This window comes from Vanellus vanellus (genome assembly GCF_965231255.1).
Source record: "Vanellus vanellus genome assembly, chromosome: 19".
Lineage (NCBI taxonomy): Eukaryota > Metazoa > Chordata > Aves > Charadriiformes > Charadriidae > Vanellus > Vanellus vanellus.
In genome coordinates, this window is record NC_138924.1 from 9,389,666 (window position 1) to 9,415,865 (window position 26,200).

At 40.4% G+C, this 26,200-nt stretch overlaps 1 protein-coding gene across 1 annotated transcript; it reads left to right on the forward strand.

Moving 5' to 3' along the window:
* Nucleotides 1–208: 208 nt before the first annotated feature.
* On the forward strand, nucleotides 209–17,648 carry GDPD1 (glycerophosphodiester phosphodiesterase domain containing 1). The gene is made up of 10 exons (XM_082493216.1): nucleotides 209–354; nucleotides 4,915–4,957; nucleotides 9,248–9,383; nucleotides 10,081–10,126; nucleotides 11,448–11,566; nucleotides 12,214–12,303; nucleotides 14,852–14,985; nucleotides 15,654–15,713; nucleotides 16,587–16,638; nucleotides 17,187–17,648. The coding sequence occupies exons 1-10, from the start codon at nucleotides 219–221 to the stop codon at nucleotides 17,307–17,309; spliced, it is 939 nt and encodes a 312-aa protein (XP_082349342.1). The 5' UTR covers nucleotides 209–218; the 3' UTR covers nucleotides 17,310–17,648.
* Nucleotides 17,649–26,200: the final 8,552 nt, after the last annotated feature.

Below are 26,200 nucleotides of genomic sequence, written 5' to 3' on the forward strand. Positions count from 1 at the left end.
GTCCCTCCGCGCCTGCGCACTGACGCCTCGCCCCGGCTCGGGGGCGGAGGGGAGGCGGTGCGGTGCGGCTGCGCGGCCGCAGTGGCAGCGGTTCCCGCAGCGCCGCCGCCGCTTCGCTTGGAGCCGGCTGCGGGCCGGGCTGGGCGAAGGGTGGGACGGGACAGGACAGGACGGGCGAGGCCGGGCGGGGAGCGAGGTCAGCCGGCGAGAGGCGCAGGATGTCGGCCACGCTGTACCTGCTCTCCACGCTGGGCGGATACGTCCTCACCTCGGCACTTCTCCTCAAGTGTCCGGGGCTGCTCCACCGACCCAAGCGGCAGCGCTTCCGCTGCCGGCACATCTCCCACCGCGGCGGTGAGTGAGGGAGCACGGGCGGGGGGGGAGGGGATATCCTCTTCCAGCCCTCCTTCCTTCCCCTCAGGCGGGCGAAGGTTGCGGCCGCCCGCCGCTCCCTGAGGGCTGCAGCCCCCGGCTCCGGGCGCTGAGGGGCCGGTGCCTCCCCTCTCCCTCAGGACGCTTCTCCCCGCGTCGGGAGGGTCCTGAGGGGCCACCGCGCCTTTGCCGGCCGCTCGCAGGGGGCTCTCTTTAAACCTTCCTCCCGCAACCTAATTTTAGGTGCCACCTGCTGACCGGTGCTTGATTTCAAAGCTGTATTAATCTCCGAACTCGAAAAGCGACAGCCGAAATCTGCGTGTTTTACGTGGGGTCGTGATGGTTTCCCTCGCAAACGTATATATTTTTTTCCTCCCTAATGATTCTGTATTATGATACTTCTCTTCCTAACGAGAGAGGCGGCTGACTGGTGCTTAGATCGGGTACAAAAGATTAATCTTCTTGCCTTTAACTGCCGGTGTGCTTTGCTTTCTGGGTTCAGAAGAAAAGCAGTTTGCTGTGGCTCTGTTCTCGCTCCCTGTGCTGTTGCAGATGGTTCAGAGCTATGGTAAAGCCGATCTCATTTTGAGAGTCTTGTCTCCTCTGTGCCCCTTGCGCCAAGGCCTTCTGGGTAGGCTGGATGCTTCTGTCTAAAATAGCTAAAAGATGTTTTTAAAGTTTCTCCTGCCTTTTCCAAAGCATCGGGAGGAAAATAAAAACAAAAACAGCAAATTGTATTTTCCTGTTCTTTGAAGATCAGTTCTGCGCTTTTCCCTGCTGCCCTATTCAATTCATGAAAATAGTAAGTTTTCTAGCAAATATTTTTCCCGAAGTTCCATGGGAGATATGTCAGATGTTGAATTTAAACAGTTTTCAGTGTCATATCTAGTGCCAGTTTATGCAGTGTCGGATCACAGTTCTAGCTGATGGTCTTTAACTATTTCTACTGCCTTGAATTATTAAAATATAAAAACTAGAGGTGATCTCTTCTAGATTTTATTACTTGCATTTCTTTCAATTCGTTTATATGACAGATTAAGTTTCTTTATAACTATGGTCTTACATATAGAATAAAACGCACCTTTCCATTGGAGTGTATATACTAGCCATTTCCTGGTAGGTATGTATTTTCATTCAACAAACAAAGGTTCTCAATTTTGATTGTTACCTGTTTGTTTGTTAATTTGCAAGCCATTAAAAACTTGCGGATGGCTTTGTTGGAACTTGGTATGATCTCCTTAATCTTCTTTTCTTCTCACTTCTTTGCAATGACCTTAGTTAAGATACACAGCCTGAAGCTTAGAATGCAAGTGTTTTGGCCAGTTGCACTAATCACCACTAGAACAACAGGAAAGCCTTACTTAATGGGAGGATTATTCATTAGGTGTTCAGAGACAAAGTCCACCGTCTTCAAATTGTTCTGTGTCTGCATGTTTGCTGTGAAATACACCGCCCTTAACGTCTTGGCAGCTTATTGCTCATTGGGTACTATGAGACTGAGGATCACTTACTCATTACTCTTTGTAGTATTTACCTTGTTACTTGAATTCCTGTGGGACTTAAATTCTCATCAGGCTTTAGTCATCCTGTAGCTTTAGACTCAGCATCAGGTTTCCTATTGCATTACTCCTATTAATTTCGGCGATCAGGATAACACTTAACTTGTTTGTCTTTTTCCTCTCTGAGATGAAGCCTTGTATGTGAAGTTTTTTAAGTCTGTGGGTTTTGATTTTGCTTCTTTCTTCATGCAGGAATTTTCTTATCTCAGTTTATAGCTCATCAGTGGAAGCATCCCTGAATTATTTCTTCACTTCTGCATCATTTTAAAATCGGTCATTTCTGAGATCTATAATTAAGTCTTGATATTATGTGCTAGAGTCCTCTGTCAATGCCAACTGCATGGACTGAATTGCAGGGTCTTTGAGACAGAGTCGTATGATGATTTTTGGAATCACAGTACAGCTGAGATTGGAAGGGACCTCTGGAGATTGTCTCATCTGACCAGAAGAGGGGCAACTAGAGCAGGTTGATCAGGGCTTTGTCCAGTTAGGTTTTGTATACATCCAAGGATGGAGGCTCCACGGCCTCTCTAGGCAGCCTGTTCCAAGGTTTGATCGCTCTTACAAAAAAAAACTAGTGTTTTTTCTTATGTTTATAAACTGAATTTCCTGTATTTCAATTTGTTCCCATTGCCTCTTACCCTTTCCCTGGGCACCACTGGGAAGAATCTGGCTCAGTCTTCTTTTCTGCCTCCCATCCGGTATTTATACATGTTGGTAAGATCCTCCCAAGCCTCTCTTCTCCAGGCTAAACAATTCCTGCAACCTCAGCCTCTAATTGTATGCAAGAATCTCTCATCCCATAATTTTCACAGCCCTTCTCTGGACTTGTTCCAATAGATCCGTGTCTGTCTTGTACTTTGGAGTCCAGAACTGGACACAGAACTCCAGATGCGGTTTCATCAGTGCTGAGTAGAGGGGAACGATCACCTCCTTTGACCTGCTGGCAACATTTTTCCTAACAGGCTTCTTCGCTTATATTGCAGGGAAAAAAAAACAAAACAGCAGAACTTCTAAGGGTCATCTTGAGCCAGTGCTTGACATTGACTCCCTCTTGTCCCATGGTGGTGCTTTCAAAGTTAGAGTACGCAATCGTAATGTTTGGATGTGGTCACCGTCACTCACAGGCTGCTAAAGTATGCTGGGGAAGGTAATTTCTGCATGGGAAATGCATGTAGTTCACAAGGCAAATGGACGATATGTGAATCTGGAGGTGCATTTAAGTAAATAAAATGTCAGAAACTCTTCAGTCAGCCCAACCTTTTCATTTTTGAGGAGGGAAAATTATTTAGTACATCAAATCACTTGCTTGTTGTAGTTCCCTTTTCTGAGCGTGGTTTGTCAAAGCCATGTTGCTGATTTAGAATTCCTGTCTCAGCTGATCACTCAACTTTTTTCCTCATTTCCCCTCAACACTACAAGTCAGGCATTTTGCTACTGACTGGTTTGACTTGCCTTGCCTACCTTCCTAACATGTGACTTGTTAGATCAGTCACCTAAAGTTTTATTTTTGGAAATTTAGGATACTGTTGGTTTGTTCAAAAATTGAAGACTGACTCAGTCTTTTCCTGCTCTCTTACTGTTCAGGATGTATGGGCTGTATTGCCACAGCTGATAAGTTATCTAAAACCTCAATTTTTATTGCAGTTAACTTACAACTAATCATCCAGGTCTTATGCAGGTTTTTTCCATTTGTTAGGCAATCACCAGAAGAATAGGATGAGATTCTTACACTCTCCTCTATCCCTCTGTCACTTTTGCCACTCAGCCTATTCCTAGCTCTGCAATCAAATTCCATAAAATATTGGTGAACGTCTAATCACAGAAGCTCCTGTAGACTTAACCGTATTGGGTTACGTTAAACCATGCAGATTTTGTTATTATGATTCTAAGTCAGTTAAGTCTTTCATTTTGTAGGACCAATGCAAGCTAACCTGGTAACAACAATTTTAAATTGCTAGTTGCGCATGCATAGAATTGCGTTGCTTTAATTAAGTAACTAAACACAGACTTAGGTAAGTACTTATTAATAGGCAAGGCCTTAGTTGAAGCTGTTATAATTGTTGTTTACAAAGTCTGTCATTCATCACTGTCAGAGACTAGTTAAAATTTGCATAGATATCCTCATCAGTACATGTATCTTCCTGAAGTTGTTTTGGTTTTCAGTATATAGCAGTGCGTATTCTGTGAAGGAGAGAGAAGGCACAACCTTTTCCAGTCCCTAAGCAGGCTGATTTTCAAAGATTCCAATGTAGAGAAAGATGGCTTAAGAGTTGGCAGAGTTTACTCCTGCCCGAGAGAAAATTTAATTTGCTCGTCCTTTAATTTTTTAACTGGAGTTGATGTGTGTTTCATTCCTTGTGTATGAGACCTCCCTTTGCCAGCACCATAAACCTTTATTGACAGATTTGTGCTGTTTCAGGAAATATCCTTGCACTGAAAAAAGGGGTTGTCACCTCTCTGAGCATCAAGTGGGTTATTCATTTAGGGAATATCAGCTTTAGAGAATCTTCAGTGCTTTTTTTCTTGGTTTGGTCATCCCGTTTCCCCCCACCTTGTTACCTTTCCTCTTATTACTCCGCCCACTAACTCTGAAGTAGACATTTGCATATACTGTTCCTGTAGATCATATTGTCATAGCCAAATATGACACATTTAAGGAAAAAGAGGGCACCCAACCTCTGGTAAAATACACACTTTGTTTTGTATATTCAAAGCATTATACAAATCCAAGATAACATTCTTTTTTTTTTTTTCTTTTTTTTTTAAATTGTTTTACCTTGAGAAAGTCCTGTCTCTTGGGTCTCCCTTGTAGGCTAGTGGCAACAGGGATTTTTGACTCTAGCTTCATACTCATTCCTCCAAATATTTCCTCCAAATATGTAAATATTTTAATCCTTTTTATTTATTTATTTATTTCCACTGGGATTGAGGGGAGGAAAAGCATTTTGTACATGGTTTAGTTTTTCTGTTATTTTTGTAGGTGCTGGAGAGAACCTGGAAAACACGATGGCAGCCTTTCACCAGTGAGTACAAATAAAACTAATAATAAGGCTTAAAGCAGCGGTGTTCTCATTGTCTTCAGTGAGTGAAGCAATCGAGAAAGATGAGGCTTCCATCAGTTGTTTGGGGTACAGTGTCCTATTTCTGGAAGTCATCTCTCCTTTGGATGACTACAGTGGATTGCTAAACGTGACTCCAATTTAAACAACAAGGAATCGGGTTACCACAGACTATGATTTGTAAGCAATAATGTGGTAGACTGGCAACTGGAAATAAAACTCCTGAGGCCTGCTTCCTCCTGTGCTAGCTAATAAAACATGAAACAATACTGCTTCCGTATTTAATGGCGATTACTTCCATTAATTCATTTATCATTATAAAGCTGTTTTTCATAGCTAATATCATACATTGTTTTTTCTAGATACATTGATGTTTCTCAAAAGGTATTTCAGGTCATAGCCTATACCAATATGCTAATTAGCATACAAGGCTGGATTTTAGCAAGTCTGAATCTGTGACTGCTATTATGGCTGTAAGCAATTCTATTTGATATTCCACAGTTTCATAGTATTTACTTCCCTCCTTTATATAGAAAGTTAATAATGTGTCTCCTAGAATTATTGTGATTGAAATCCTAGTGTTAACTGATGTTCAGTACACCATCTGTAAAGCTATTAAAAATGTTTGTGTTATGTTTTTTGCCTTCATACACATATTTCATTTGCACAATGTGTGAAAGCCTCTTATCTAGGGGTTTAAAATTGAGTTGGTACTGGAAAGCCTTTTAAGCCTCCAGCATTTAAGCAGTGAATTCTAACAAGGTTCTCAAAGGTATTTGAAAAAGAAGCATATCTAAAACTCCAGCTGCCAATGAGCAGTGACCAAATTATGCAGGCTTCTCTTTGTCTTGTTTGTGTGGTTTTTTTAATTTGCTTTGTGCTAAGTAGCCTCATCAGTTTGCACATTTCCTTGCAGGCTGAGGAGTGCCAGCTTTCCCAACCAAACAGTGCCATTGAAAGTACTGCAGTATTTTCTATCTCCATGGAAGCTTAGCATAGTTTTGTGGGTTTTTTTTTCATGCTGGCCTGCCTTTTTCCAAGTCTGTTAGCACAGTTTCTGGGAAGGGCTTCTATTTTTTTAACCATTTCTTAATTTTCATTTAGTGTCATACTGGATTTATATATATAGGGCTCTTGGAAAGTTATACCATAACCTATTTTTATTTCATTCCCAGAAGTAAGCTGTAGTACTTAGAGTAAGGACTGTGCTAGGAGTCAAATAATGTTTTGTGATAATACAGACATTTGTCTGTCTCTCTACTGACCGTTTTAATTATTTTACGACTATAGTGTAACAACTGTGTTGATGTCCACTTTTTGAACTCGTCTCAACTGCCAGTAGCAAAATTCAGTTACTTGTTTTGAGACCATCTTTGCTGAATAATACAGGCACATTACTTCTGCAGAAAGCAGAGTCAGACCAATTCCCTTGCATTAAGCAGTGGAAGGTGTTCTGGCTTCCTCTGCAGAGGGGTAAAGTCTTTGTCCCTCCTATCTGCTCATTCCCATCTCCACTGGTAATCTAGCAGAAGGAATTGGGTAGAAAATTGGTGATCTGCATGGAGAAAAATTACCTGGATTGGCTCAGGTGGCTGGTATGAACTAATCAATTTGTAACCCATCAGATTTTGCATGCAGCCAAATGGGGTGTGCCTGCAAGAGCTGTTTCTGCAGGTTTGGACAAGCAGGCATATTTGACCATCGATGTAGTTGAATCCAAAAGAGATTGCTTGTCCGCAGCGTAAGACCTACCCCCTTGTTTTTGCCTTGTTGACAGTAACCTAAGTATTGACAAGCAAATAGTTTTATTTATGCTCTTTACACTTTAACATTGATTGGAAAATATTTAATACTGTTGCATGATAATGAAGACATTATTATAGTAATATATAAACTAAGTGTATGGGGGGAGTAGCCCTTACTGGTAATTTTAAGTTCTATACTAGTTTAACTTACAAATATTCTGGAAAGCAATTATAACTTTTTTGTACCAAAGACAGTGTTTTTTTGGTTTCGCATGGTAAAATGCCTAATAGATTTTGTGGGGCTGTAATCCTGTCATACTGTTATCATGGTTTGGGCCAGACTGGCCACTGAGACGAACAACAGATGCTCTCTTCCTCCTCTCCTTGGTTCAGTGGTGGTTTTAGATTTTAAAATAACTGATTTTAAGCTAAAAGAGACACTTTTAGTGTCTTAAAGTATTTGGGGATCTGGCATAAAAGATGTCATAAGAATTTAATTACTAGTTTAATTGTTCCTAATACAGCCATGTACTTCAGCATTGTCTTGACAGGAAGCTGCTAAATAAACTCTCCAGATAATTTCTCATTGTATTTCCTCTTTTATGAATATACTTCATTTAGAGAGAAAGCTTTAAACACTGTAGTTACCATAATAAAAGTACATAACTTAGTATTTATAAACTCTATACATTGTGCTACATTAGGCCTTGCCTAATGGAATTTAGTTTCCAAGGAAAGGCTTTTCTTATATATTTTTTTCTTATGTCATTTTACTTAAAAACAGTTGGAGCTAAATACAAGCAGAGCTATGTCATCCTAATTTGCAAATGTGAGCCTGCTTCACACCTTCAGTTTTGGAGCAGTTTGATCTGAATCCAACACGTTCTGAATCTGGATAACATCTGGAGTCTTCTCTAGAGCAATGTAGATTTGATATGTTACTACAGAGCCACAGAACAAACTGATTTCCAGCTGAAAAAAACGCAGCACTTTAAGGAAGCTTATTTAGCAGCAATCTGCTAGTAAGAGCCTGGCAGATTCTCAAATTTGTTAACAAGGCAGGTGATTGTTCTACTTTTTCCATGCAGCATCAGTTCTGAATTTCTTAAGCAGTAATATTTCTAATAAATTTTGCTGGTTAAATGATAATACGTGGTACTAAGTGGGAACGTCTTCTACAAATTTGGCAAATCTCCTGTAACATATTTGGAGTTGCTTTTCCTCGGGAGGGAAAATTGCCCAGAACAAGCTGTGTATATTCCATGTGTAATACGATTTTGTTCCTCTCCTAATTCTTAATTAGTGGCACTGGAAAACAGTTAACACATTTGATTTAATTTGACAGCCCCCTTCTTGATCATTATCCCGGCTGCAGCAGAAATTGTGTTAAACACTTATATGTTCTATTTTTGGGGGGGGGGGGTTATTGCATTTGTGAAAGTTTATGGCAAGTCTGTACTTCAGCAGTCAATAAAGCCGTTTTCTTAAGGAAAAGGCTGTTACTGAAGTCACAGAGCTTTGGGTCCAGTATAGACTGCACTCAACAGATCATCTAGGTTTGTTCATAAGTGGATAAAAAGAACAGCCCAGTGTTGTGCAGGAAGTGTTCAGGCTTCAGGCTGGGACTTTTAGGTGTCTGCTGGAATGATACCTTCTGAGTTTCTTTCCTAATGAAATGAGCAATTCACTTCTTGTTGGAGTAAAGCTTAGGTTTTTTGTTCTGGTGTGAGGTTTCTTGTACTTATTTTTCATCAGTATTATTACTACTTTCTGCTTTCTTTTATTCCTCCTCCTATGAGCTAAGCTCCTATAGAGTGGATTTGGGATTGAATTAGGACTTTTTGAAGCAGCAGGAATAGCTATTTTTCTTTGAAAAAGATGACCGGGTGTTTTAGTGGTTTATTTTTTTTAATTTAAAATTAAAACTTTTTCATTAAAATAATAATAGTTATTTTTAAATGTAGTTTTGCCAGCCAAAAAAGCCAAAAGCCTGCAAGCGCCATTGCTAATTTCCTGATCCCTCCATTCCTGATTAACTTAAATCAAGTGAAAAAAGTCTTTTGTGTTTCTGTCATTTGTTGTTTATGTTTACCACAAAATTGATTACTTTTAAAAAAGAGCTGGCTTCTTCCAGTGGTATATGTGCTGATACTAATAAACATTACACACAAAATTCTGAAACTATAGTTTAGAAGTAGGTTTCTCAATACAGAGGTGGTAGGCTGCAATCAACAGGTACGCTTCTTGATTTCTATGGAAGACGGAGCCAAAGCTCACGAGTTCAAATCCCATCTCTGATTCATGATATGTCGTTTATTCTTGCATCAGCTTTCCCAATGCGGTAGAATTATTTACTTCTTGCTTTGCAGCAAGATTGTGAGGATTCATTGCATCATGAAGCGTGTAAAGTACCTCCACTGAGATTACTTTAATTGAATAACATGTATGTGTTAGGTTTGGACCTGTATGAAATACATGTGTGGTTCAAGGCAGGCTTCTTTGCTTCCAGTGCGGTTAATATAGGAACAGACATGTTGGAGCTGGATTGTCACCTGACGAAAGATGAGCAAGTGGTTGTGTCCCATGATGAGAACCTGAAGAGATCAACAGGAGTTGATGTCAACATATCCGACCTCAAATACTCTGTAAGTTGAAGAATAAATGTTAGTGCTAGATGATGTTTAAAAATGTATTTGTAGAGTGGCTGGGGTGGGCAGGAAGGTTGTGTGTATGTGTGTGTATGTCTAGTATCCAAAATCTAAGGAGAGGGTTCGTCTTGTCTGTCTGAATAAAAAAAAAAAGTTAACTAGGCTCCCTGTGTAGTCAAAGGAGGAAGACCAGCACGTTTCCAGGGGGTGATTAACCAATACAATAATAGGTTGGCTAAATAGCTTTCTGGAGGTGGGTCTGTTTTGCCATACTGATGACAAAGGAAGCTTCGTCAACAAGCTCCTTCTCGTATTACCAGCTTTTTAATGGGAAAACCGGCAAATGAATCCCACCTCCATTGGCAGTTTTAAAAGGCTGGTTTACAGAACTGTCTTTCCATCTGATATTTACATGTAATTCTCAGAATTTTCAGGCAGGCATCTGGAAACATTTTGCCTTACTCAGCTACAGGTAACACAAGTCTAAGAATGCCAAATAGTTCAAGTAAGAATGAACGCGGTGCTTCTAAATCACATTTTGGGCAAGAAGATTTTTTTTTTTTTTAGAAAACATGATTTTTGTCTTTAAAGATAACTTACATGGCTTATGAATTATATTTATTTTGTATTTTTTGAAAAAGTCATTATTATATCCCCGCATTTGAATTAGTGTTCCATTTCCTTTATTTTTAAGGAACTTCCACCATATCTCTGCAAGTTGGATGTCACATTTCAGAAAGGTAAGTTTTTTGTCTTTTGCTGTTTCAATTTACGGTAAGTAATTTTCCATTATTGTAGAGTGGCATTTTTTTTTTAACAAAGGGAGTAGAAAAATGGATTTGCTTCTATCAGTATCTTGATAAGAGAAGTTATAAAAGGAAAATACAGTCCTGGATTTAGAAACCAAAATATGAGGTTTTTTTCATACTAGTTGGCAGTCAGTAAGTTTAAGATATAAGAGATCTTTCTCCAAGTAAACATTTCAATTGTTTGCTCGTCTGCTTCTTGCAACTGCTTTCCAATTCCCTTGTGATATCTTCAGAGGGTGCTGATTGAAAATTTATTGTTCCAAAAACAAAGAGAAGGCTGGGGAGAGTTTCTTTACACCTCAAAAGCTATTGTGCTGGTGCACTCTGGGCTTGAAGTACTGCAAGGTGTCAGATAATTTTCACGTTTTCAGAAGGGTGAATGGAAAGAGTAGTAGTTATTGTATGTATGACTTTAAGTTCGATACCAATATTGCTGCAAAAGAGGAAAACCTAGAAAAAGAGTAACCTGTTTTCTTGTGAAAACTCATTTGTGGGACACTGATTTGAATAAAGCATACTGAGAGCACGTCCACCTGGAAAAGATTATATCGGGAGATTATATCAGGTGTGTTTGCTTGAGCAGCTTTGTGGCTATCTTGTATAGCCTTTCCATATTTGAATTGACCAGCAACCAAATGTTGTGTTAAACATTTCTTTTCAAAATTGCAAAATACTTAAAATGCATCAAGATGAGATCCATGACATGTTGTTTTCACACGTATATATCTTTTGTTTATGTACAATAATACAAAGAGATGGTGAGAGCCGTCAGTTAATTCCCTAGAGCCACAAGTGGTTTCAGACAATAAAATTTGGGGAGTTTACCTTCTGTTTCCTTTACTCATTATGCTTCTCCAGTAAATTTTCCTAGAAGGAAAAGATTTTCTCATTTGGTCTCATTTCATATTAATTTCGTTGCATTTGGTATGTGGTAACTGAGACCATGTTTGCTATTTTGGGATTTCAACGGTGCCTGCACTCCTACTGTTGCTAAAAAATGTCTGAATTAATGAAGTTCAAAGCTAAAGGTGCAATATGCTTAGGGCATTTTCATTACGGAAGTGAGCTTATCATAATTAATTATAACTATCTGAGTGAAGTAATTTTTTTTAATTTTCAGTTAAAAAATTTACTAATTCTGGGAACTATACGTTATTTTTAATTTTAAGATAAAAGCTGAGATGTCAGAGCACTTGTTATCTGTATTGTATTAAAAATGGTCACAGCAGTGTCAATGTTCTTGTTTCCTCAGAATGTCACTGCGAGGGAAAAGACAACCGTATTCCACTCCTGAAAGAGGTGTTTGAGGCATTTCCACAAACTCCTGTCAACATTGATATCAAAGTGAACAACAATGTGTTGATCAAAAAGGTACATGAAAAGCTGCGCTGAACTGAGACTGAATGTCACATAATGATGTTGAAATTCCAAAAGAAAAGTTTCTTGGAGTTGCTAGCAGTCTATGACAATAAAAATCTGTGTTCTTGGACTGCTTCATCCTTCTTCACATGTTAGATCTTGCTTCATGAATGAGGTAATGCAGAAGACAGAGAAGTGATCTTGTGCAAGGTACTCAGCAAACAGCTCTTTACTGACCCTTTATCCTGACATGAAACTGATGCTACACTGCTAGAGACTTGTTTGTTTTGTGCTTCGTATTAAGGATCTTATGGACTGTTGCCTACCAAAGCAGCATAAAAACATGATGTCAGTGTATAGATAAGTGTTTAACACAGAAGAGGAAATCTGCTTTCTATCAGATAGTATTTTGCCTTCTGGTTTTCTTAAATTATATAGGGTTTTTTGTAGGTATAATGCTCTTTCCTTTTATCTGTTGACCTTGACACCTGTTTTCTTCCCAGTCAAAGCAGCACAATCATCTTCAGTTGGGAGAGAGCGTAGAACTGTCTTTTCTGTAATGACTTACGTAGTTGAAAAGTAGCAAGTAAAATTTCAGTTAAATAATGCTGCACATAATTTTCAGTGAATGCGTGCTACAGTTCTCCTTTTTATTGCAGGTTTCAGAGCTGGTGAGTCAGTACAAGCGAGAGCATTTGACGGTATGGGGGAATGCAAATTATGAGGTTGTATCAAAGTGTCTTAAGGAGGTAAGAATGGGTCCAGCTAAGCTTTCTTCTTGCCTGCTTATTACTGTGTGGTGACAAAATATACAGAAAAGCACCCCATAAATCAAGATCTAGCCAGCTATGCCAGACTTTCCGATGTGATGGGAAATTTTGCACTTAGATTGTATTCTGTTTACTACTCTGTCGCAATAAAACAAGCACAGTTGACACCCGTATAGTCTACAACAAAATACTTGAGGAATTAAGCTTCATCATGTTTTATTTTTGTTCTATAAAATATAGGTTGTTATGATTGTATGCCAGGAGCTCTTACAGCCTGTTTTGCACATCATTCATCTGGTACAAAAGCAATTTTTCTAAGGATTGCTTATTGTCTGGGTTTTTTTTATTAAAATAGTGGATGTGTTCACTAGTTGACATACAGTTATATTGATAGAAAGCTATTTTACAGCTATAGATTCTATGCCTTTTTGTGCTGAGGAATTGTACAATTTAGAATTAAATTAAAATTGTGCTTAGTCTGGGGGACTTATGCATCTGAGTGAAATTGATCTAGTTAAGAGTACAGATACTATTCTGATTTATCTATGCAGGACAACACACGATTTCCTACCTGGACAACCATTATATTTGTTCATTTTTGTAGCATCAATGCCCAAATATTTTGATTCATAAACCAGCATCTTTAAAAATGTGTTGTGAAGTGAGTTTATGTGATATCAAACTGTAACAAGTCCTGTGTTGGACACAGCTTGCTCTTTGGGGTAATACTAGTCTAAGAGAATCATAGAATGGTATAGGTTGGAAAGGACCTTGATGATCATCAAGTTCCAACCCCCCTGCTATAGGCAAGGACATCTCCCACTAGACCAGGTTGCCCAAGGCCACGTCCAGCCTGGCCTTGAACACCTCCAGGGATTGGGCCTCAGCAACCTCTCTGGGCAACCTGTTCCAGTGCCTCACCACCCTCACAGTGAAAAACTTCTCCCTAATGTTTAATCTGAACCTGCCCTCTTCCAGTTTAAAGCCATTCCCCCTCATCCTATCACTACGTGCCCTAGTAAAAAGTCCTTTCCTAGCTCTCCTGTAGCCCCTTTAGGTACTGGAAGGCTGCAATAAGATCTCCCTGGAGTCTTCTCTTCTCCAGGCTGGGCAGCCCCCACTCTTTCAGCCTCTCCTCATAAGAGAGGTGCTCCAGCCCTCGGATCATCCTCATGGCTCTCCTCTGGACATGCTCCAGCAGATCCATGTCCTTCTTATGTTGGGGACTCCAGAGCTGGATGCAGTACTTCAGGTGGGGTTTCATGAGAGTGGAGTAGAGGGGCAGAATCACCTCCTTTGACCTGCTGGCCACACTTCTGATGCAGCCCAGGATACGGTTGGCCTTCTGGGCTGCGATCGCACACTGCTGGCTCGTGTTGAGCTTCTCGTCAATCAGCACCCCCAGGTCCTTCTCCTCGGGGCTGCTCTCCAGCCATTCCCCGCTGAGCCTGTATTTGTGCTTGGGATTGCCCCAACCCAGATGTAAGACCTTGCACTTGGCCTTGTTGAACTGCATGAGGTTGGCTTGAGCCCACCTCTCCAGCCTGTCCAGGTCCCTCTGGATGGCATTCCTCCCCTCCAGCGTGTCTACCTCGCCACACAGCTTGGTATCATCAGCAAACTTGCTGAGGGTGCACTCGACCCCACTGTCCATGTTGCCGACAAAGATGTTGAACAGTACAGGTCCCAGTACCGACCCCTGAAGAACACCACTCGTCACTGCTCTCCACTTGGACATTGAGCCGTTGACCGCAACTCTTTGAGTGCCACCGTCCAGCCAGTTCTTTATCCACCGAGTGGTCCGTTTGTTGAATCTATGTCTCCTCAATTTAGAGACCAGGATATCATGTGGGACAGCATCAAATGCTTTGCACAAGTCCAAGTAGATGACATCAGTTGATCTTTCCTTGTCCACTGCCACTGTAACCCCTTTGTAGAAGGCCACCAAATTTGTCAGGCATGACTTGCCCTTGGTGAAGCCATGCTGGCTGTCACCAGTCACCTCCTTGTTTTCTATGTGCCCTAGCATAGTTTCCAGGAGGATCTGCTCCATGATCTTGCCAGGCACAGAGGTGAGACTGACTGGCCTGTAGTTCCCTGGGTCTTCCTTATTTCCCTTTTTGAAAATAGGGGTTATGTTTCCCCTTTTCCAGTCAGCAGGAAACATGCTGCATAGTGTCATGCAGTCTGGAAAGGTGATAAAGACAGGTAACAAAAGCAGTACTGTGACTAGTGAAAATTTACCTTTTCAGGTCCCAATGCCCAATTCAAATTCTCTAAAATTTTTGCTTGGATTACAAGGTACCAGAAAGAGTAATTTAAATTCAGTGGTAGCATATCATAAACAGTTGGCAGCCTAATCTATAGGTGCAACTATAAATAATATAGGTGTAACTATAAATAATATAGGTGCAACTATAAATAATATAGGTGTAACTTTAAACATGCATTGATGGGTAATTTTAATTGCAACAGCCTCAACAATCTACCAAGATAATTTAGAGTCTTTCTTTCCTGGTTCCTGCAGAATGCTGACATTCCTATCATCTTCTGTTTGCAACGTGTCCTCCTGCTTCTTGGCCTGTTCTACACCGGTTTGCTGCCATTCATTCCTTTCAAGGAAGAATTCTTGGAAATTCCTATGCCTTCAATCATCCTCAAGTGAGTTAGAGTCTATCAGTGGGTGCTGCACTGAAATGGTAGTAAAGCAAATGAATGATAATGCCAGCTTGAGCGTTGGTTTAGTCGGTGTGCTTGGGCTGAGGATACTGTTTTGTTAGTTTAGGCACTTTTGTATGTTCCTAAGAGAAAGCTTTGCAAATCTTCTGCTCCTCTGTATTTAACTTGTCTCTAGCCAGCTCTGAGTTACTCATCTGCTAGTGCCTGTGTATATCAGTGTTTCCTGTTTACAGCATCTCCTGTAAATACTGCCTTCATGCAGCTGCCTTTACAACATAGCTTGTGCTGATGCTAGTAATATGTAGCAGTGCTGTACAAATAACTAATTCTTGCCCTTTTATCCCTCTTTCTTGAGAACAAATTAGTCTGAATAAGGCCAAGAAGCAAGTCAGTAATCGGGTGGATGTGAGATTTCACGTGTTATTTGTTTCTCATACTTTACTCCAAATGCTGCTGAATACCCATCTGCTGCTTCTCTTAAATGTAGCACATTTCTCTTGTGTAACCCAATTCTAAGTCACTGTCTTAAACACTGCAATTACTGCACTAATTTAAGGGACTGCAAGATTAATTCTTCATGTTCTTTGTGCAGGAACATCTCAAATAATACTTTAATTTACGTTCTGGTTTTGTTTCCTCTTCCTCAACAGGCTGAAAGAACCTCAAAAGATTACAAGAAGCCAGAAATTTATTATCTGGCTAGCTGACACGTAAGATTTTAATCTTATTAAATTTTTATTTATATTTTGCTAGATATTAACAGTTGGTTCAAGCAACTAAGACGAGCTATTGCTATAGCTACTTGTTATGTTGTAATTTTTTTCAGTTTCTTCTAGTTTTTTTTCAGTGCAGCACAAATCATATTCAAATCTTATGTAGGTGTTCCTGTATGCTTTTATTTTTCATATGCTGAAACATACTGAGGTGCAGTAACAGCAGGCATTATTCCAATTTAGTCTATTTATTTTCTGTTGTTAAGTATGTTCAGTTAATTAGCACGCAAGTAGACTCAGAAAGCAGCTTTTGCATTTCATGGGATTGTGACTGTTTCATAATGTTGTCAGGGGAGATACTTTTTGGCTTACATGGAACACTTTGCATTTTAAGAGTATCTATGCTTCAGAGGCCACTTAGTCATATGCTTGCAGAGGTTGAATGTGATTGCAGTAAGTGTCTTCTGGCTCTTGCTTCCGTGTCTGACATCTCTTAGTTTGATTTCTTGAGTGGCCAGTAGAATTTTCATGTCTTCTAGTGTGAAGGATAAAATCTCTTCCGAAAGCAAAGGGATTGTTTCATCAGATGTGGTACAGGGTACCTGTACGATGAAGGAGGAGTCTGCTGGATTTGATCTCCAGAAGAGTCGATACAAATATCCATAGCTAAGGCAAATTTCTGGGTATCTATGTTAACCAGTCTTGAGTTGCTTGAACTAAAATCTTTCAATAATTAGGTTTCTAATCACTTTTGCATGCAAAATTTTGAATCTAAACACTCTATGGAAAATTTATTACAGAACATCAACAAACATTGAAAATTTCATATATACCTCAAGTTCTTAAATAATGTTGTTCTCCTTTCTACAGATTGCTAATGCGGAAAGCACTGTTTGACCACCTCACTGCTCGGGGCATTCAGGTACAGTGTGGCAAAGCTAAAGGAAATGCGCTTTTAACCTAGTGAGAATTTGAACCAGGCAGATGTGGCCTTAAAATGGGTTTGTGTTCTCCCCAGCATCTTCTGTTGTGCTGCTAGCTTATGTTGTTGTATTTGCAGTTCTGTAGTTGCAAAGGAAGAATTGTATGCTTGGAAAAAGACTCTTTAATTTATATCCCTTTGAGATTATTTTTTTCCCCTCTTCAAACTTAAGCCTACAAAATCTGCTAAACTGCTTACCAGTTTTGGGCTTTTCACAAAATCGTATTTCAACTTCTGGAAATATCTGAAGTCTCAGGTAATGAAGTGGAGTTGGAGTCACCTCTAGAAAATATCCCCTTTTGGAGGGCGGCGGGGAAGAAGTTGGATATGTTTGTGTGCATGTCTTTGGCATCACAGTGTAATCATTTATTGTTTTAAATATACGCAGCATCATCTCTTTCACATGAAACAATTTAGGTCAAAAGTCACCTTTTTTTTTTCATTTGAGTATTTCCTGTAATAATTTGTCTTTCTATCTCATCTTACAGGTGTATATTTGGGTACTGAATGAAGAACAAGAATACAAGAGGGCATTTGATCTGGGAGCAACTGGAGTGATGACAGACTATCCAACAAAACTTAAGGAGTTTTTACACAATTATCCAGCATAAAGGAAGAAAACCAAGGAAGTTCTTGCAGAATAGTTTGTGAGCCAAGGATTTTCTTCAAAAAAAAAAATTAAAAAAATAAAGAGCAGCATACACAGATCATTCTTTGAAAGATCTAATTGGATGATCTATTATCTTGTTGTCAAGTTGCTACCTAATGTAAAGGTTGTCTATTTATTTTAAAACTTTAATTACATAGTTTACATTTGTAAATAGCTCATTTAAAAACGGCGCACTTCACAAGTATTGATGACTAGAAAGAAAGTTGCTGGATAGGGTACCTGTAGATAACAAGCATTATTTTATCTGTCACAAGTGTTCCTAAGCAGATGTCAAGACATGTCAGTTATTCCAGTAATATTCTAGTAGGCAGAAACTAAAGAATTTCTGAAAGTGTATCCTGTGTGTATGCATTTGTTGTGTTGCTTTCAGTTTTCAGGTAACTTGTAGGGTTAAAAAAAAAAAAAAGCAACGCACAGGAGAAATAGAAAGCAGAATCTGTGTCTAGCCAGATAGTTATGCCTGTGAAGTGTAATCAGTAAAGGCGGTCACTTTTTTTACCAAATTAACTCACTTGGTCAGTATAGATTCACTACATTATTCTTACTGATGAGAATGTTGAGCTTGAGTTGCAACTGCATTTAGACCCCTTTCTGATGTGATGACTGTGACTTACTGGTCAAGGTCTAATACAGCATTTGAGCCAGGTTCTGGGTTTGACACTGAGTTCCACTGCGAGGGTCTGGGTTTGCCTCTGGTTCTGACCTGCCTGTCAGGCTACCGTGGCACGGCAGTAGCTAGCTTTCCAGAATGGAAGATTGCACTTACTACATATCACATTTACTTTGAAATAGTCTTTTCACAAAGGAAGCCAATGTTTTAGAAGTCTTCGGCACATTTATAGTTCTAACATCTGTTGGCTTGGTGAATGGGAAGTTGTTTTTAGGGTGAGGGACCAAAGAAGACTAAGTTTGGTCAGGAGTTTCAGGAACAAATTAAAATGTCCTGTTAAATGAATTCACCCAAAGCAGATTTATATGCATACTTATAAAAGCAACAAGTGTCAGTCTAGGATGTAAATTTTAGACTTTTCCCTCCACAAAAGTACATTCAGTATTCATTAAGTTTATGTGCATGGACATGGAAGTCACTTTACTGGCAAAAGCCAGAAAAACCCAAGTGTGATGGAATGGGGTTGGGTAAGAAGGTATTTCTGGAAGCTTACGTGCTGTTCTGTCATTGTGAACAGGTGTTATATGTGTGTCAAACAGATTTGAGCCTGCAGTGCCTGTGTGCTTTGGTGTTATCATGTTAGTGGTAGGGGTTTTCAGAAGCAATTTGATTACTGTAACTTAATTATACATAATGACATGTATAAAGCTCAGTCATCTAATCATCAGATACTGCTGGGGACAAAACTATGGCTTAGTAATAGTATCTATTTCTTTAAGGAACTTTATATGAAAATCATGGATCTTAAATATAGTAGCCAGATGCAAGAGTATATTTGCTGCAAGGCATACTCACTGTTAAAAAACTGGTAATGTAATTTTTTTCCCTTGCTAGCTCAGATTTGGAAGGGCTCTTGTGCCACTCCACTGGCTGCTGTGCCATACTTGTAATCATGGAGCATCTTTGCTATTTCATTATGCCTGTCAGTAGGCTGTCAGTGTTAGAATGTCAGGTCCATCTGGATGGATAATACTTGTTTGTGCATTATAATTCCTTTCTAAGGAATATTTCTACATGAATGAAGTAGAAGAAACTACTGCATTTCCGATTTAAGTGAATATGTGAGTTAATGGTGTCCTTATAAATATCTGCCTGGTTAAGATGGCTGTAAATTCAGTTTCCTCTTAACTTAATCAGGCTTGTTGCTCGTTGAATGGAAGAGAGGGAAATGTAACTTCCTAACTGTCCACAGGAAAAAGGATGAAATTATTTATTACGTACTAAGCTTCTTGTTTCCCTTTCAGGCCAGTTATGTCTGGTCAGATAACTGCTAATAATTAGTCTCGTCATAGTTCTGCCTGCTTTCTAGTAGTCACAGAATTATTATAGAATAGGCTTCATATGCAGCTCAGTAGGTAAATTAAAAACTTCCGCACTTTCTGTCCTAATTTGGTTTACTAGCCAGTGTGTAGCTCCAGATAGTTTTTATGCAGTGTGGTTTTCTTCAACTCAATTTTATTGCTGTTGAATTTGCAACATGGACACCTATTTTAAGATGCAAATATAATTCTGGTTTTAGAAAATACTACCAAATAGCACTTATACATTAAAACTTTTTTATTTAGGCTAGGAAAAGCTAAGTTTTAAAATACCAGTCTTGATTTCTAGACTTGATCTGTAAAGGGACAGGTGATGACTCAGTTTCTCTCTCAAGTTTCCCTCATCACTGTATAAATAAACTATTTTGCTTTATTCTGTATTGACTGATAAAACACAGCTATTGAAGTAGCAAACTTTCTTTTCCCTCTTTCTCTCTAGCAGTGGTGTTGGAAACTTCTGCCTTCAAAGATGCTCAACACATTTTTAAACCAGTAGTCTTCCTACATCTGATGTAGCTTTTGACTGTGCTGTTTATACATGACCTCTCTTTGATAAGTCTCTCTGAAATTTCAGTGACTCAAGTTACGCGGGAGGGAAGGGGTTCGGTGCTGGAAAAGCTGCTGAATTTACTCAGTCACCCATTTGGGCTTTAGTAGAAGAGGTAAAGTTTGATCTCGTGAGACAGATAACGTTGCATGGATGAGGCCGTGAATCTGAGTACCAGTGCCCAGGGCTTAGGCCATGATAACTGTTTGTAACAAAATAACATGGAATTGAGGTAAATGTAGAATCTTTGTTCTATCAAATCACTGTTTTGAATATTCCAGAACTTGCTGTATGATTTTTAAACCACTTGTACAGAAAAGCATTTGTTGAGAACTTGCACAGCTGTCCAGGAGGATGTTCAGTTGATCTCTCTCTCCCAGGAGAGATTCTTTTCAGGTACTTTTAACTCTAAGTATTGTTTCACACTTACTGTATTCTCAACCCTATTGCAAAATATTTTATGTATGAAGGATGCTGCATGTATTTCATGCACTTTTAATTTGCAGAAAGTCTTGTGGACCTCTCTAGCTCCAAATGTATGAAGTGATTTTTTTCTTTTCTTGTAAAGAAAGATTGATGCTCTTGAAATGTGACACATTAAAACATCTTTGCTCATAAAATGTCTAAAACTAAATAGTTATTAATTGTGAATTCTTTGCCTAAAAGTATAATTTCTGAGACTGATAAACTTATAGCGCAGTAAATATTGAGCTTTTGATGGTGGTCTTTTTATGTGGATAGGGTTGCTGGAAAGAAGGGGGTATCTTACATACTCTGAACTTTTAACCAATTTTTGGCAATGACATTGGTTTTCTCATGTAGTAATCATAGTGTCTGCAACTATGTGCAGCTAAATGAAGCCTGCAGAGGACTTCCGCCTGCCTTCTCCATGTGCAAATGAACTGTTAAGTAAAACTTTTGCAGTCAAATCCAATTTGATTTTTCTATAATTTCTTTTAAGACGGAAACAGTAGTCAATAAACGTGATCAGAAATGGTCTCCATGTGCGATGCTAGAAAGCAGTGTAGAGGATTCTGCTGGCTCAGCAATACAGTATGTGCTGTTTCTTCATTGCTTCCAAAGGTCTCTGCAGAACAGACATCGCATGCTTCAAAGCAAGCAGCTTGTCTGCGCACCTGAAAATTCAAACAATCAAAATTTAAGAGACGAGAAGAGTGGGAAATGGTACAAATTACGTGCTAAACTCTTGACATTTTTACTATGTGTTACTCAGCTTGAGGGAGATGGGTCTTGTGTAACATGGTAGAGGGATGAAGATCCCAAGTATATTTAACTATAATAGCATGTCAGGAGAGCTGATTTCTCTGTATATATTTTTGCCATCAGCATCTTTAAATGTAAAGACCTGGCCAATTCTGTGCACTTGTTGAGGATTGTAGCACTTTTAACTCAAAATGGAGTCTGTAGTTCTGTATGGATGAAAACAGCAAGTAGAAATGGGTCAAGAAATGCTTCTTATTTTAATAATATTTTGAGAAATATTACATACACTGATGTTTTGGATAGCCATGCTCAAAAGTAATTGTGTGAGAGCATTGGCCTTTGCACTTCAGTGTAAAAACGGCTGTCTGCATCAGAGCTGCTTTCTGATTACTTATTTTTAGAAATCATGGTCCTTAATTCCGAAGCACAGTAATGCATGCCTAAATAAATACAGCTTTTTTTTGGTTGGGGGACATGTCTTCTTTTTTTAAGTATACTGTTTGATCTTCATCCAATTTAATGATGGCCCAATTCTGGCAGCATTATAAGATTGTGTGTGCACATTTATAATATTATAGGTCAGGTTTTGAAAACGCTGACAAAATCATCTTGTGTAGCCTGGTTCTAGACATCTCCTCTGACCTATAATCAGGCTCATCAGTTTAATTACGGAATGTAGCTGTTCACAGATGTGGAGAATATCATATTCTGTCTGTGTACATATATAATATCTGAATTGAATGGGGAAAATGAAAACGCTTAGTTACTTGTGAGTGTAAATATGGTAGCAGAGGAACTGGCCTGAGAGTGAAATGAGAGCCTTCACTGTAAAAGGGCTTTATCTGCTTTTTTCACTTGGTTAACAATCATAATTTTCTATGTTAAAATGGTAAATATCTGGTAATTTAGACTTAATTTTAAAAATTACCTTTCTGTGGCCCTTAAATTATCCTGAAATACCTTTCCGTAATGTCCTAAGGGCACATTTGTTCTAATTAAGCTATTTCCCCCACACAGCGTGTCTTCTACCTGCTCGCTTTTGTAGAGGACTTACGCAAAAAATTGTGAATAATCAATGAAAGATCAATGGATTATGGACTATAAAAATCCTTTGACAGGTGTCTGCTTCCGGATCGGGGACAGCAAACTGGCTGTGTTTTGAGTCTGTCCATATTAACAGGTATTCCACTTGGGGCAAGTTCTGTCCAGTGTGGGGTGGTGTCCTGTGTTGGGTGATAGTTTGCTATAAATACAGCGCTTTCTTTTTCTCATGATAAGCAGGTTAATGTTTCCTCTAGTCCTTGAGGTAAATTTCCAGCTTTCCTACTGGATTTCCATTAAATTACATTAAATACTGGGTTTTAAGGTCAAGTGTAATTTTAAAGCCTTGAGGCTTCACATTAGGTTTGTACGTAACGGTATTTAGTAACTTTTGAAGGATTTCTGGCAGGCTGATGAGAGGATTTCCCAGATTGCTCTGGGCAGTATTTTATTACTTACTACACATTCTAAATGTTTAGTAAAGCAGAACAGGGAATTGGGAAGCATTCATGAATATTCACATGTCACTTGAAGATGGAAAGTATTCATCTATGATCATTTCAGGTTGTGTAACCGATCATAAATCTGCAGTACTGAGACTTGGTACTTAAACAGCGTTAAGTTCTGAATACTCTGTTTATCCAAAGCAAAAAGGCTTGGGGTGCAGCTATTTTCATGTATTTTCAGGATATACTTTTCTACGTTGATGAGCGAGATTGCTGGTGTTGGTGGAAATCTCGGCGACCTTGCTTTGTCCCTGGAATTCCCTGCGTGCGTGGGGAAGGGATGGTTTTCCTGGCTGTGTGAAGTGCCCTGCTGAAAGCGCGTGGAAAACAAAAGCCGCAAAACCTTAACAAAAGCCGCAAAACCTTAACAAGAATGGCAGCCGGGCCGGGTCCTGCCTGTCCTCCTGCCGGTGGCCGCGGGAGGCCGCCACCGCCCCGCTCCTTTCTGCCGGTTGTCAGCGGGGCTGTGTCCCTGTGGGCGCTGCTCCCCGAGGAGAGGGAGAGCTGGTGGGCAAACTGCGAATCCAGAGCTGGGTTAAAAGTAGATGCTCGTTCAGTTACGGATTCCGAGTTTTGCCAGGGTTCTGGGGCTGGGTGGGGTGGGCAGGGGGTTTACAGACGGTCTGGTTCGCGGTCGTAAGATGCGGAATATTGCGATGGGAAGTACGGAGGGGCGATCAGCGCGCTGTGGATAGCGAGGGTTCTACAGCTTCGTGGTCAGATGCCTCGGTGATGTGGGGGGACAAGATGAAGCACGGGGGAACGCTTGCTGGTTTGTTGTTGGACCAAAAATAGTGATGCAGCAAGTGTGTGTGCGTGGGAAAACCTACTGCTGTTCATAGGTGAAAGCACCTTTCTTCGATCCGGGGTACTTGAAGGTGTTGTTTCCTGAGGTCTTTGAAACAAAGTTTGAAGTATCCCCACTTTACAAATTAGGAGGAAAGGCAGTATTAGGTGAGGTATCTTGATTACAATGCAAATAACACCAGCTACAAATAAAATTTGGGAGTGCTAAGAAACAGATTTTTTTTTTTTTCACAGATTTTAAGTTCTACTTAATTCTAGTACAGCACTAAAAATTGTTGAGGCAAAATCTCGATGAGTGATTTGATACTTTCTCCCCTTCTCAATATTGTTGTGGTAGTGGAGTAGCAAAAGTTAGCCCCAGTCAGTGATCCTTTATCAATTAGGCTTTTTTAGTTTAAATTATAATAAAGGTTGAAACTGATGTCAGACACTGAGCAGGAAAACACTAGCTGTGCTGTTCCAGCTCAAAAAAAAAATGGATGTTTGCAAGTAGAGAAATGAAAAATCCTGCTTAGCTGTTCAGTTAAAAGCCAAGCTGTCAAATAGGTTAGATCCAAAATGCAGGGTTTTGGGGTTTTTTTTGAATGAATAAATTTCCAAAAAGCTTAGCCCAGTAAACGTATCCACGATGCTGATTAAGCTGTGCTCCCAAAGTTTGCAACCAAACTCCATAACACAGAATTATATGTGAAAATGTGACTTGAAACTTGTATAAGAAAGTAACTAGGACCCAACTGGCATTTTTTTTTTTTCCAAACTGAGTGAAATGCTGCTAATGAAGCACTGTTACCCTTAAAAAAGCTCCTAGTTGTCATAAATCGTAAGGATTAGCATATAGTTTAAGGAAGAAGTTTTGGCCTTTTTTTGTGGTCTTCTTTTTCTACAACTTCCAAGCTGTGTAAACCCCTAGATTTCCATGGTGATGCAGAACTTACATCAATGTAATTCCAATTAACCACCATCCTAAAGCAAGCTTATTACAACAGAGCTTTGCGTGTGTGTATATATATATATATATAAATCTTGTTCTCCTTGCAAATAATGCATTTTTGTGAGCAAACTGAAAATTCTGCTGTGCGGCTCTCTTTTGGGTGGGGAAAAAACGTATTCACTGTTACGCAGCAGTCTCTTAATGCTGCGTACGTTTATTTTGGTGATGGCTCTGACTGTGGGCACCTGTGGTTACTTTTCAGAAGTCGTGGTGATTTAAAGTTCAAGCAAATTTTTTCACCGCTTCCCGCAGGTAACCTTGTCTGGCTTAGTTAAATACGGCTCTGTTTAGCACGGGTGAGGTGGTCTAAAAACCTGGTGTGTCACCTCTTGGCCGGGCTCGGAGGAGCGAGGGTACTTAAGAAAAGCAGCAGCTTAAAGTAAGCCTGCCAAGGAGGCTCCTCTTGCTCTTGGGGCGGTCTAAAGATAACACGGCAATTTCTTCCTTCATCTGGGGGTATTTGGTAGCTAGGAACTACCACCGCGCTTGAATCCTCATTAATAGCGGATTTAAATTGGACTTGGTGGTACCACCAGCTTACAGGGGGGGAAAAAATGCCACTTTGTATTTTAAAATCTGGGCTGTGGAATCCCTGCGCTGGCCGGCATGCGCTTTAGCGACCCCATCGGAGGCGTGTAGAAAACTGTATTTGCTTTATGTCACGAGGTAGAAGGTTATTTTTCTACCCATATGTAATAAAGAAATAAAAGTAAAAAATAATAACATGACCAGTAGGAATATTATCTTGTATCACCTGTTACTTAGTCCATATTAGAGTCCATATATTTAGCGTATGGAACAGGATGTTGCTCTTGCAGCTGCCAACGATGACCAATTACTTGGAGCTGCTTAAAATATTCTTAAGAATTTGGTAAAGCAGTAGAGTGTTCGAGCAAGAATGAACTCATAAAGCGAATGTACTTCAGCTACTAAGATCTAGAACTTTTATCCCTTGATGAGAGAAAAGGGAGGATAGAAAACGTTACTAAAACCGTGTGAATTGCCTTTAGCGGCACCTGAGTGGGGACTGATGGAGATTTCCAGGAGAAATGTACAATACCTTTACGCTATAGGATAACTTTATGCTATAGGATACCTTTACACTCCTGCGGCATGTTTGAGGAGTGGGGTTACTGGTGGGGGAAGTTCCTCAGCCAGCTGCGGGCTGTCGGGGGGCGCAAACCCCGTCTGTAATTAATTAGGGGCGGCGGGCGGGACCGGGGCACCGGGGGGGTTGTGCGTTTCGGTAAATCCGTATTTATTAACGTTTTGCCCGTCAGCTTTCGGGCCGCGAAGTCCCGGGAGGGGGGGGAGGTTGGCCGGAGCCCGGGCGCGCTGCGGCAGGGCCGGTGCAGTACTGTCCCCCACCGGTGGCGGCTACCCGGGGCCCGCTCCGTGGGGGACCGTGGGGCCTCCCCTACGCCGGTGCGGCGCCTGCGCCTTTAAGAGGAAACGCGTCTGTTTGTTGTCCCCCCCCGCGCGCTCCACGCCGGCAGCGCCAGGGCCGCTCCCATTGGCTGCCGCCGCCCCAGCTGCTGTCTGCGCGAGGCGGGGGGGGGTGGGTCCGATGCGTGCGTCTGTCTGTGTGTGTGCGCGCGCCCCGGGCGGGGCGGGGCCTCTGATTGGTCGCGAAAAAATGGGCTGCGGCTGGTCGTAGCCAACCATCGGGGTGTTGCTATGTGCCAGCGGGCGGCGATTGGCAGGCGGCGGTGTCGCTCAGGCCCAGC